Below are 13,193 nucleotides of genomic sequence, written 5' to 3' on the forward strand. Positions count from 1 at the left end.
GCCCAGCTCAATCCATCTTTCTTTATATAAAATTCTCAGAAAAATAAACAAAGCTTATTAAATTAAGAAGCTAGGCATGCTTCTCAGTTGTACCAGGCATGGCAAACACCTATAGTTCCAGGACTTGTTAGATTGGAGCAGGAGGACTATAAATTCATCCAAGGTTATATACTGCCAACCTGGGTTACCTATAACCTTTTCTCTAAGAAAAACGGGAAGAATACAATTTGTAGGGTCACATATTTGGAAGAGACCCTCGAATATCTAATGCATTCTAAACAGAAATGTATGACAAATATAGCAAGCTATAACACTGCTGCGTCACAACATTAAAATACAGCTGTTCAGACACACTGTGTGCATCATCATATGCCCAGGCTGTAATTGACATCAAACTGACAGGACAAATAAACAAATCCTACTAGCTATGCATCACTGCATTTAAGAGAGAAAATCAACTCGCTTTAACGTACGGCAAGTTATTTTATTTTTATCTTCTATTTTATACTTAACATTAGTCACATCCAGGAAATCCTTTACTGAGCACACCATCTACCTTTTGCTACTGAAATGCAGGCCAAGGATGGCATCATCACTGACGGATGTTCTACTACCGCTCAGGGCCCAAACTAAAAAGCATTTACGTTTTTTTGAATCCTGTAGCTATCACAACTCCTCAAGAAACCAGGTATGGGTTGAAAGTGGTAGGCCTCTTTTGTAAAACACCTTAATGATCAAATATTCAATAGCTCTTGCTATAGTTAGTGTTACCTCACTAGCAACTCAACTGCAACAGCCTTCATTTTAAATATTAAATAACCTTTAAAAATAAATCTGGTTTCAGTGACAGAAAGTTGAGTTCATTGTTATATGAACTGCATCTCAATTAAAAAAAAGATGACTGGGGGACCGAATACATTCACCAATAGCCTTATATTGTTAACCTGTATTCAACTTGTACCTTTACTTCAAGTTTGGCCTAAGGCAATGGGCCTGTCACTTGAGCAAATATTAGGATTTTGATACAGTGTTTCAGTTTAAACAAACAAACAAACCCACATAACCAAAAAAATCTCTTTCCTTCAGTTTCTTCTCTTTGTTGCTTCCTAACCAACACCTCTAGGGAGGATAACGAAGAAGCAAGAGAGGAACTAGATCACTTCGATATTTTTCAACCCAGGAGTTGATGTGAACGTAGCTGTCTTCAAATATAAAATAGGAACCTCTAGATCAACTATGGGTTTGATTTCTTAGCATCAGGCAATTCTTTAGCAGCTCCAATACTAAGCCGTGGTTAGGTTGGAAAAAAGGAAAATAAAGATTTCCTTCAGATTCGTAACATTTTAAGAAAAGAAAATGGTTCATCCATCGGGGCCTTTCCCCCCTCCCTCTGCTATTAGGACGACAGATAAGTGGAGTAGATTAACTCTCGGCTGTATTGGGAGATAGCTTCTCATATAGATTTATCAATCTCGCTTCTCAGAAACAAGCTGATCCCACAAATGATTCTTTTTTTCACCAAGGGCTGGATCCTTCCCACAAGCACCCCGATGTCTGATGGAGATCACAGCCTAGACGACCACCTCTGCCGGGCTCGGGCTTGAGCTCCGCTCGGAGAGCAGAGCCGGCACTGGGAAACGCAAACCATCACCCGAGCCACCGCAGCGGAGAACGCGAGTCCGCCCCGCCAGCATCCGCCTCCTGCCTTTCGAATCCGGACTAGGAAGTGAGCCTGCGCCCGCTCAGTTCCGGGAGCCGCGCGGCGTCCCCGGCGCCGTCCGGAACACGCCCGGGCCGCGCGCAACAAGTGACTGGCGCGCGCCTGGGTCTCCCGCGGCCTCCCCGCGCCCCGGGGCCGGCGACTTACGATCTCCGAGCGGCCGTCGCGGCAGGCGTTCTGGAAGCGTGTCTGGCGCTCCTCGTGGGGCCGGTCCCTGAAGCCCGTGTACTTAATCTGCAAGGCAGAGCGACGGCCCGAAATCAGGAGTCAAATCCGCGGCGGCGCCCGCCCGCCTGCCCGCCCTCCCGCCGGCCCGCCCGCTCCCCGCGGCTCCGATAAGGGCAAGCAGAGTCTGTGGGCGGACTGCTGCCGGGGCGAGATTACCCCTCGGCCGGCGCGCCGCCTCGGGCTTCCCGGGAACCGAGCCACTCAAACTTTTCTCCTCCCGGGCCCACTCGGGGCGCGCCGAGGCCTCCGCGCCTCCCAACCGGCCTCACCTCACACTCGCGGCTCAGCTTCCTGAAGAACTCCTCGTTCTCGAACTTGCTCCTCTGGTCCGGTACGACGCGCGGCATCTTCCCGCCCTCAGGCCGCGCCGGCCGCGCTCCAGGCTAGCGCGGGCACCCGCTGGCGGGCTCTAGCGCTGACCGGCTGACCGCCCACCCGCGGCGTCCGGACTCCCGCTTCTCTTTGTTTCAGGAGCCCGCCCGCCTGGGCTCCCGCTCCAGGGAGTCTGAGGTGCGGCCGTCTGCTTGAGCCCAACCCACGCTACCACCGCCTGCCTCAGCCGTTGCCTCCCGCCCGCGCAGACACAGCGCTAGCCTCCCCCGGCTGCGGCCGCCACTTCCTCTCGCCGCCCCTCTCGCTCTCCCGCCTCCCACCCCCCGCCCCGTGCCGAGCCGCGCCGGCCCCACCCCTCCTCCTCCTCCTCGCGCGCCCGCCCGCCTCAAACTCTAGCAAACAAGACGCACCATTCACAACTCCACGACCCGCGCCGCGCATGCGCCACCCACCAGCTTGCGGGGCCGCCGGGTTGCAGTGAAACCCAGCTCCTTCCGCAGCCCAATCTCCTTCCCCTGGCCTGTCCTCGGGCTTCTCTGCGAACAACCGCCCAGAAAGGATCCGCCCCTCCCTTGCAACTAGGAGCGCCCCCCCCAAGACCTTTTTTTCTGCCCTTTGTGGGCGATCTGGAACTTCTTGGCTCCCCCAACCAGCCACGCAGAGTAACCCCAAATGGGCCACTTGAATTCAAGGAAATCCTTGAGGGCTTTGCACACTCCACACCGATAGGGAGGGATGTGGACTGTACAGAGAAAGGTGGAAGTAGGCATCTAACCAAATCATGGTGGAAGAAAGGTGGTGGCTACTGGAACTAGGTTGGCCGGCTAGGATTCCGCGTAGCTCCGTCTGCAGACAAGGTTTAGACAAGTACCGGACCAATAAGACTCAGATTAGTAATTTCCAAAATGCACACTCATAAGTTCATAGCGTTAGTGGGAGAGTGTTTATGTAGATCTAGCACATCATTTAAAGGAAAACTATCTTAATTATATGTAACCCCTTGCCAGTCCATATTTTTACCCAAATGTGCAATCAAATACGGAAAGAAAGAAAAAACAACAACAAGATCTGCAAGTTCTAGAGAACTTGCCAGAGCAGACTCTGGGTTTGCAACAGAGTTTGATCTAAAGCTGACCCTCAATAAATCCTGATTTTTTTTTTTTTCGAGACAGGGTTTCTCTGTATAGCCCTGGCTGTCCTGGAACTCACTCTGTAGACCAGGCTGGCCTCAAACTCTGAAATCCGCCTGCCTCTGCCTCCCAGAGTGCTGGGATTACAGGCGTGCGCCACCACTGCCCTACTAGGTGAAGGGTTTTTAAGCAGTGAAATTTGTAAGCGCCATGTACTTACAGTGCCGGTGACATTGACCACGGGAAGATTTCCCGAGCACAGGACCTGTGCCAAAAATGAAAAGCAAAAAGGAGGAAGGAGATCCTTAGGGTGATGGTTTTAAAAGACACAATCCTTCCATTAGCAGATATGGAATTAGCTCCTTCTTTGGGCAGGTACCTCCCATCCCACCCCAAGCCTGTAGAACAGATTCTGGTGTATGAATAGACGCTGACAACTACTGCTGATGGATCTTCAGCTATTTTACAATGTTTACACTTATTATTCATTCATTCATTCACTCACTTATTATTTTTGGTTTTTTGAGACAGGGTTTCTTTGTTTAGCTCTAGCTGTCCTGGAACTCACTCTGTAGACCAGGCTGGCCTCGAACTCAGAGACCCACCTGCCTCTGCCTCCCAAGTGTTGAGACTAAAGGTGTGCACCAGCACTGTCCGGCTTCATCTATTTAATTTTTTTTAATGTTTATGTATATGTGTGCCTGTGCACACACACACACACACACACACACACACGGGTATAATGTTTGTATGCGGGCACACGTGCCGCGGCTTCTATGTAGAGTTCAGAGGATGACTTTGCGGGGTCAGTTGTTTCTTGCCGCCTGGATTCCAGGGATTGAACTCAGGTCATCAGGCTCCCGCGCAGCTGCTCCACTCTCCCGCCAGCCCTGCTCAGGCCCCTTTCAATTGCAAGGGACAGAAACCCTATTCCAACAAACTTAAAACTGAAGGAGGCCACCTATTTCAAGTAAACAGACCACAGACAGGTACAAGTGAGCACCTCCCAGACAGTAAGAAGGCGCTTCTGATTCTCCTTTCCCTCCACGCCTAACCCTCAGAGGCTCTCTCAGGCGCCCAGTCTGTTTCCTGGCAAGCGATAGCATCAGCCGATCTTCAGCTTCTTGAAAATCACGGGGAAGGAAGGGACTTCGATGGCTCGTCCTCGGTTCACATGACCTCCCTGCTGTAAAACGTCCAGACAGGCGCACTGATATAATCTATCAGTTTACATTATGCCGCCATTCATCAGGGACTGAAGGCCTGTGATAGGCAGCGTCAGAGACAGTTTGATAAATCGAGAGAGAAAAGCCATTTCCCCCCAAAGAGGGAGTGAATGAAAACGTGTTATGGGCCCACGGAACAATACGAACCAGCTATGGCTGGCAAAAGATACAATTTCCGTTTATATATTTATTTGTTACTTTCTGGGTGGTAAATGTTTCTTATATTGGAAATAAACATTGAAGCTGGGAAGGACGGCCCAGTCCTGTAATGCTAGACTGGTACTCGGAGACCGAGGCAAGAGACCGTCACCTGTCAGACCAGCTTGAGCTGCTATACTAGAAGCCTGTCCAACAACAACAACAACTCAAACAACAAAAAAGAGAAAAAGAAAAATCGATCATTATAGTTATCTCCAGGACAAGGGATCTGGAGAGAGACAGGCGTTAGTTCAGGGAAACACAGAGCAAGCTAGAGTATTCTGACAGCTGAACGGGGTGAGAGCAGCATCCTTAGGGAAATAAATGGCAAAATCTGCCCAGCAAACTGACAGTGAGCACAGCCTTTGGCAACCCGAGGCCACAGAGTAACCCACACTCACCATGGCCTGGCCGGGGAAACGACGCCTGGGAAACACGCCTTTGGCTGTAGGGCCTCTCCTCAGCCGACCTCTGTATGCCTCTTCTGCTCTTTGTTTTGTTTTGTTTTGGGGGTATTTTTTAGGGGGGGTTCTTATTTTAAAAATGAGATTTATAAAGGAATTTTTCATCCGAATGAGATACCTTTGGGCCTGCACCCCTAACAGCTCTGGTAGCAATCTGATTGAATACAGATTGATTCAGACTCTGCCCTGGGAAGTTTACTCAGATCCAGTTCTAGAAGGTCTGAGGATGTGTCTTTGGACTGCTTAGAAATACCCTCCCTGTCACTTGTCCCAGACACTCACACCGCCTCTGGAGCTCTGCTACCCGGAAGCTTTCTGTCCTAAGCACCCAACTAGGGACTCCCCTGAGCATTGCCCTACTTTTCTGTCTGGGTAGTCACTTCCTGGGACCCTCCCTACCCCCACCCCCACCCCCCGAAGTCTGGTCTCCAGTAGGTGAACAGAAAAGATACGCTAGAAATCCTGGGGAGACGGCTCAGTCAGCAGAGTGCTTAATACCTAAGTATGAAGACTCGCCAGATCCCTAGATCCCACCTCTTTTTTTTTTTTTTTAAATGAGGTCTGGTGGTTCGAGCTTAACACTGGGGAGGCAGAGACAGGAGAATCCCTGGGACTTGCTGGCCAGCCAGAATACTTAATTTGATAAGTTCGCTGGGCGGTGGTGGTGCACACCTGTAATCCCAGCACTCTGGGAGGCAGAGGCAGGCGCATTTCTGAGTTTGAGGCCAGCCTGGGCTACACAGAGAAACCCCGTCTCAAAAAAAAACCAAATCCACCCCCCCCCCCAAAAATAGATAAGTCCTAGGTTCAATGAAAGATGCAAAAAATAAGGTAGGGAGCAACTAAAGAAGACATCAGTGCCAACCTCTGGCCCACCAACACACACACACACACACAACACACACACAACATACACACACACATGCACACACACAACACACACACAACATACACACACACATGCACACACACAACACACACACATGCATGCACGTACGCACGCATGCGTGTATACCTCTGCACACAACGTGCACACAAAGAAAAGGACTCAATAATCCCAGCCAGAGTTGAGACGCTTTCATTGTCTAGCCCAATGATGAAACTCTGGCCTGAGTGTTTTAACGCCCTCACCTCAGTTCATTCACGCAAGCGGTTGTTTTTTTTTTTTATGTCAGGTCTTCTGTGCCCGCCAGGCAGGTGCGGAAATTAGAGAGTGAGAAGGCAAATAAGGAAAATTATAAGACCCTGACGCGCTGGGTTACAAGCACTGACTATATATCATTTCCACTTACTTCACACGGCCCTGTGAGTCCGACATTATTGGGTCCATTCACCAGATGAGGATGTTGAGGCTCAGAGGGACTGAGTGAGCCCACGATGGTGTGAGTTGTGTTTGGAGACAGTTTCTCTGTGTTGTCCAGGCTGTCCCTAAATTTTCAAGCCTTTTGCTTCAGCCTCCCAAGTGCCTAGGATTGAGCCACCATATATGTAGGAGTATTGTGTGTGACACACAACACACACACACACACACACACACACACAGAATCTTGTACTTGCTAGGCAAGCACTCTACCACTAAGCTAAACCTCCAATTTCAAAATTAATTTAACCATCCTTTCCTGCTGGTGGAGATGCCAAAAGTCCTGCCTGTATCGCTTACTGAGTTGTAAACTCACACAAAGCTGATGTTGGATCTCTCCTGCTGGAGTTCCCACCATGTCCTGGGGGCTCTTGAATGTTGAATAAGGAATCCTATCATAGGCCTTTGTAGGAGGGTGCAATGCTCGAGTTTCAGGGTTACTCATCCCTGATTCTGAGCCCAGCCGTTTGTCCTATTCTGTCTTGGGAAGTCAAGCTCTAGCAGGTTTGCCTCGCCAAGGCCAGCGGGAAGGATGGCTTTATCTGGGTCTGGTATCAGAGCTACCCACATCTGACTTCCCAGGCCTCTGAGCCTTGAGTCGTCTTCGTTCCTTAGGAAACAGCTTCCCTTCAGTTCCTGGGGAAATACCGTACCATCTTGAAGCTGAAACGGGATCTGAGCCACAAAGGAGACTTGAGGGGAAGGAAGAGAAATTGGTAGCTGGCACCATGCCCAAAGGCCTGGCTCCTCTCAGCTTCTGGGTTTTAGAAGGAGTCGGGCCAATATCCAGGACAAATGTGTCCTCTGCCTGAGCGAGGCAGTTTCCTGGGCCTCTAACTTTTTTTTTCCTTTCTGATGTAGAACTCACATTCCATAAAATTCACCCCAGGGCCCTCCAGAATTTCTCTTTTGTCCCAGAGGTGACCTCCCCCCCCTCAGCTTTTCTGTCATCCCTCCCCACCTCACGCACCATCTCAGCCCAGCCATAGGGAAGGGAAGAGGAGCAAATTTACCCAGAATAGCATTTCTTCAGTGTTGGGATCAATAAACCCTTTTGCTTAAAAGGAACCAGATGATTTCATCCTTGTAATTACAAGGTTGACGTTTGCAAATCTTGCCCAGGCTCCAAATGAGCCTCTTTGTCAGAGGCAGTGGAGGGGGTTTGTCTGGGTGCCCGAGAGGACGGAGCGGGAGGAGGGGGCAAGAGGATGCCCGAGAGGATGGTGGGAAGAGGTCCTGACTAGGGTCAAGAAACCTGGCCGATCTGAGGGAGCTGCACTGACGCTTTGCCCCCTCCCCCACTAACTTCTGGCAAATGATGGGAAACAGACTAGACAGGAGGCTAGGGAATATCGGCTGCCGCGAACTTGAACCACACCAGGCTCTGCTTGAGACCCCTCCCCCAAGGTCTCCTGGTTTTGGTGTTTTTTTTTTTTTTTTTTTTTTTCCTTTCCTGGCAGAAAGACAAAGGCCTTCAGCGCGGCAGGCATTCCAGACCCTAGGCAATCTTTCCCTTCCTTTCGAGCCGAGCTGAGCTCTCATCTCTCCTTTCTCCCCTGGCACCCTGCAATCCCTGCTAGGCCGCTCATGTTTCTTTCCCACATGCCTCTGGCGTGACTTTCTCCCACTTCTCTGCAGGGAAAGCTCATCCTGCTTTAAATATAAGTTTAGGGGCCTCTGCCTCCCACTGAGTGACTGAGCAGCTCCTCTTCCTCCTATTCCTCCTCCTCTTCCTCCTCCTCTTCCTCCTCCTCCTCTTCCTCCTCCTTTTCCTCCTCTTCCTCTTCGTCCTCCTCCTCTTTCTCTTCCTCCACCACCTCCTGCTCCTCTTCTTCCTCCTCCTCCTCCTCTTCCTCTTGGTTACACTTTATTTTTGGGCGAGTGGGGAGCATGCTTGCTATGGTACGAAGATGCCTGGAGGTCAGACGACAACCTGTGGGAATTGGGTCTCTCCGACCACGTGGCTCTCAGGGATCAAACTCTGGTCGCTAGGCTCGGAGGAGGCAAGCGCCTTTTACCCAGTGAGCCATCTTGCTGGTCCCCCATGATTATTGTTTTTTGTTTTTATTTTTGGCAGTGCTGGGGACTGAACACGGGGCCTTGTGAATGCTAGACAAGCACTCCAATAAGGCACATCCCTAGCCATTTTCCATTAACACGCTTTTCTACAGAGCTCTGACACTTGGCCTGTCCCATCCACACACATAGCTCTGACGTTGTAGATGTGCAATTTTGACAGGTATCACCGTAAACCTATGGTATGAGCACTTTTCCATGATCTCACTTAATATTCTTTTTTTTTTTTTTTTTGGTTTTTTCGAGACAGGGTTTCTCTGTATAGCTCTGGCTGTCCTGGAACTCACTCTGTAGACCAGGCTGGCCTCGAACTCAGAAATCCGCCTGCCTCTGCCTCCCAGAGTGCTGGGATTACAGGCGTGCGCCACCACCGCCCGGCTCTCACTTAATATTCTTAATGACATCTACTTGATCCACTGTTCCAAGCCCTTATTGTTGGACATTTGGATCATATCCTGTTATTCGTTATTACAGATAAGGCTGCTAAGGAGCTTTTGATGCATAGACATTTTCTTAAAATATCTGTAGAGTGTTTTTAGTACCAGTTTTCAGAAGTAGATCTATGAGGACCAAAGATATAAACACTGCAAATTTCCTGATACAGATTACATTGCTAAATTTCTCTATGACACCTCCTCCTCCTCTCCTTTGTCCTGCCCCCTTCAGATAAGAACCCACTGTGACTGGACAGGCATGGCCAATGCTTGGGAGGGAGAGGCAGGAAGATCTCTGTGAGTTGGAGGCCAGCCTGGTCTACCAGGCCAGCCAGTGCTAAGTAGTGAGACCCTGACTCAAGAACATACAAACTAGCAATCTTACAAACAAAAAAGTAGCCCAGGCTATCCCCAAACTCATGATTCCCCATGCTTTATCATCCCAAGTACTACGTGACAGGTGTGTGCCACCATGTTGTCCTTTACCTCCTGTCTCTTAATAAGTCTCAAAATCTATTCCCTCCCCTGTGTCCTCAGACACAGGAAATGCCAACCAAGAATAAACCAAGGCCTGCAACTAGAGATCAATGGATCAATAAAGGAGGTTGAATAATTTAACACTCACTTCTGGCTCTTTATTGACGCTGAAATCCAAATGCATCCTTTTCTGCCTCCTCCTCTTTTATGTGTCTGATGATGACACCCCCGACACTTTGTCCTGTTCTTGGATTCATTCCCAAGTTTCCCAACCACACCCAGGCAGGCATGGTTCCCACCATGCTGTAATATTGTCTTATAAATGGAAAAGAATACCAAGCCACAGCCTCCCTCAGCAGCCTGACATCCTCCTCAGAACACAAAGAAGAAGGATTAACAAAGCAGATGCCAGTTGTCTTTCTCGAGTGCATAGCCAAGGAGCTGAGCCCTGGTCTGTTCTAATCTGGCTCGTGCCTTGTCCAGTTAGCCTCTCTTCCCTTCATTAGCCAGACACATCCATCCTCTTCCTCAGAAGATGCTTTAGTTCCACCTTACACTAGTTTCATCTCGGTACCCTTCAGTCCCAGGTGATCTCCCAGTATGCCTTCTGTGTGTTGATTCTATCATGCAAGCAACTCCCTACAGAGCTCACAAGAACTCATTCTCAAGAAAGCTTCATTGAGTGCGGCTTGTCTCAATCTGTGGTTTGCCACCCCTTTGGCAAAACTCTGTCTCTGAAAATATTCACATTACGACTCATGACAGTAACCAAAGTACAGTTAGGAAGTAGCAACAAAAATAATTTTATGGTCAGGGGTCATCACAACACGAGTAGCTGTATTAAAGGGTCACAGCATTGGGAAGGTTGAGAACCACCTGTCTAGTGCCATCTCTCAAACTTCATCCAATTATGGTCTACATTAGACTCTTTCCAAGAAGATGCTGAGGGGAAGCCACCTCATAAATATACTTCAAGACCCTCATCATGGAGTTAAGGATGTAATCTGCAGCAGAACATTTTCTGAACATAGAGAGTTTGATTACTGGTACTGTAAAAATTCTTTTATTATTATTATATTATTATTATTATTATTATTATTATTATTATTATTATTATTATTAGTAGTAGTAGTAGTAGTAGTTTTAATTTATTTGATGTTTGAGACAGCCCTGGAGTAGCCCTGATTGTACTGGAACTCACTCTATAGGCCAGACTGGCTTTGAACTCAGAGATCCTCCTGCCTCTGCCTCCCAAGTGCTGGGATGAAAGGCAGGCACCACTATACCTGTGTCTTATTTTTTGTTTTTTGTTTTTTGTTTTTTTTTAATTTAAAGATTATCTTGGAGGTTGGGCATGGCGACACATTCCTGTAATCCCAACACTCAGGATGTAGAGGGTCTGAACCCAGCCTGAGATCCATGAAACTGTCTCAAAAAAAATCTAAGTTAAATTTATAAATGCTTTGGAAGAGATAGCCATTTGGGAACAATAAAGGTTGTCTTGCATGAGGTGAGACTGCGAGTCTACCTGGTGAAACATAGGCATTCCCAAATGCCTTCAAGGTAACGAGGGAAGGGATTGCTGCCTTGCTTTGAAGCTCATGAGATTAAGACTCAACATAAAATTGAGTCATTCAAAAGGCACTATAGCCAGGTAGACCCCAGAGAGATTAAGAGGATCATAGAATCTAGAAGCTGACGAAATTCAGTTTCTTTTTTTCTTTCTTTCTTTCTTTCTTCCTTTCTCTCTCTCTCTCTCTCTCTCTCTCTCTCTCTCTCTCTCTCTCTCTGTCTGTCTCTTTGCGGGTGTCAGGGATGGGGTCATATGTACCCAGGGATCCTAGGCTGATCTTGAAATCAATAAGTAGCCTAGATGACCTTAAAATCCTAATCCTAGCTGGGCGATGGTGGTGCACGCCTGTAATCCCAGCACTCTGGGAGGCAGAGGCAGGTGCATTTCTGAGTTCGAGGCCAGCCTGGTCTACAGAGTGAGTTCCAGGACAGCCAGGGATACACAGAGAAACCCTGTCTCGAAAAAAAACAAATCTAAAAAACCAAAAAATAAAATAAAATAAAATAAAATCCTGAGCCTTTTGTCTCCACCTCCCAAGAGCTGGGATTAAAGATGTGTTCACTCCACCTAAGCTTACTCAGAGCAGGGGTCTGAACCCGGGCCTTCTGTAATGCAAGGCAAGCACTCTCTCTACCAATCAAACCACATCCTCAGCCCAATCCTTGTAAATTTATTACAGAATAACCCTACACCAGAGCGTTTTTATTAACTTGCTTAAGATTACAGAACTTACAAGTCATTTTCTTCACATGTAAATCAACCACAGAGGCATATGTACTTCTATCTACAAGGTCTCTTTTGTTTGCAGACTTAAAAAGTGGTGCCGATACAGCTTAGTGGTAACACATTTTCATAGTACACGTGAGGTGATATATTTAATCCCCAGTACTGAAAGAACAAGTCACGAAACTGGCTTACACAAAAAAATAGTGATCCTGTCCCTAGAGGTGTTGCAAATGTGGCCGTGTGTCACATGTGCATCAGTAGGTGGCAGACATGAGGGAGGCGGTGTGCCCACTCAGTGTTCTGACTTGAATCATTCTGAACATCTGAATGATTAATAGCCTAACATTCCTTGAATAATGTGAGCCCAAGACGATCACCAAACTAACTCCATGGGACCTGGGTAGGGAGCTAGCCCAAAATGACCACCAATTCAAGCATGCAGGCCTGGTGGGGCAGACCATGCCGGATATGACCTCTGCTGGGCACCGTAATGCCCAAACAGGGCATAGCACTCCTGAGACCACTCCTGAGATGATCCTAGATCCTCTGACCCCAGGTGCCACCAAGAGGAACAAGTAAGTGGTAGAGAAATGAAAGAGAAAGAAACAGAAGGATGTGGGCACAATGAGGAGAGGCAGGACTGGAGACTCTCGAGGATGGTGAAGAACAGACTTATGGGGGTAGCCAGTGATGCCACCTAGGACCGTGGTGGGGTCCTGGCTGTGCTGCCATCAAAAGCCACATCTGAGTCTGTGGCTGCCCTTGTGGCCCTGGCCTGGGCTGCTGCCTGAGGTCAGGATGATGTCTGAGGCCTCACTCCTTACCTGCAGATTGTGGGAGAGCTGGCGGTGGGGGGCATAAGAACAGGACAGCTGACCCCACTCCTAGCCAGCTGCAGTACTTGGGAAAGCGGGACCCCACAAATCGCTGGAGGTGCAGGTGCCAGGCCCAAGGATACGAATGTGAGAGAGCTGGCCCCACCACTCGCTCCTATGGCCGACAGGAGAGCGGGCCCTGTGTAAATGAACTTCCCTGCCCCTCACCTGCTGCAGCACTTGGGAGAGCAGGCCCTGTACCTTGCCTGGGCAGCAGGGTAGAGCTGACCCTGGAGAACAGAAGAGCTGGAGAGCTAACCTGCTCAGATATCTCTCAGGCCTTGGTCTTTGACTTGATCCAACCCAACATCTACCCTATGGATGAACTGCTAGAGTTCATGAAAGGGCCAGTCCTACAGATCCAAAACCAGAG

At 48.8% G+C, this 13,193-nt stretch overlaps 1 protein-coding gene and 1 pseudogene across 2 annotated transcripts in view; one reads left to right on the top strand and one right to left on the bottom strand.

The window, feature by feature from the left end:
* Positions 1–2,574, bottom strand: part of Cbfb (core-binding factor subunit beta) — a 41,202-nt gene extending 38,628 nt beyond the window's left edge. Inside the window, exons 1-2 of one of the 2 annotated variants that reach the window (XM_052166284.1) lie at positions 2,218–2,574; positions 1,868–1,954 (exon numbers count right to left, since the gene is read on the bottom strand). In XM_052166284.1, the coding sequence (XP_052022244.1) occupies positions 1,868–1,954; positions 2,218–2,295 (165 nt within the window). In that variant the 5' untranslated portion in view covers positions 2,296–2,574. The remainder of the gene's footprint in view (positions 1–1,867; positions 1,955–2,217) is intronic. The other variant, XM_052166285.1, reaches the window with a different exon arrangement.
* A 9,579-nt stretch (positions 2,575–12,153) lies between these two features.
* LOC127672254 (uncharacterized) lies at positions 12,154–12,292 on the top strand (annotated as a pseudogene).
* Positions 12,293–13,193: the final 901 nt, after the last annotated feature.

Source organism: Apodemus sylvaticus, chromosome 21, assembly GCF_947179515.1.
Source record: "Apodemus sylvaticus chromosome 21, mApoSyl1.1, whole genome shotgun sequence".
Classification (NCBI taxonomy): Eukaryota; Metazoa; Chordata; class Mammalia; order Rodentia; family Muridae; genus Apodemus; species Apodemus sylvaticus.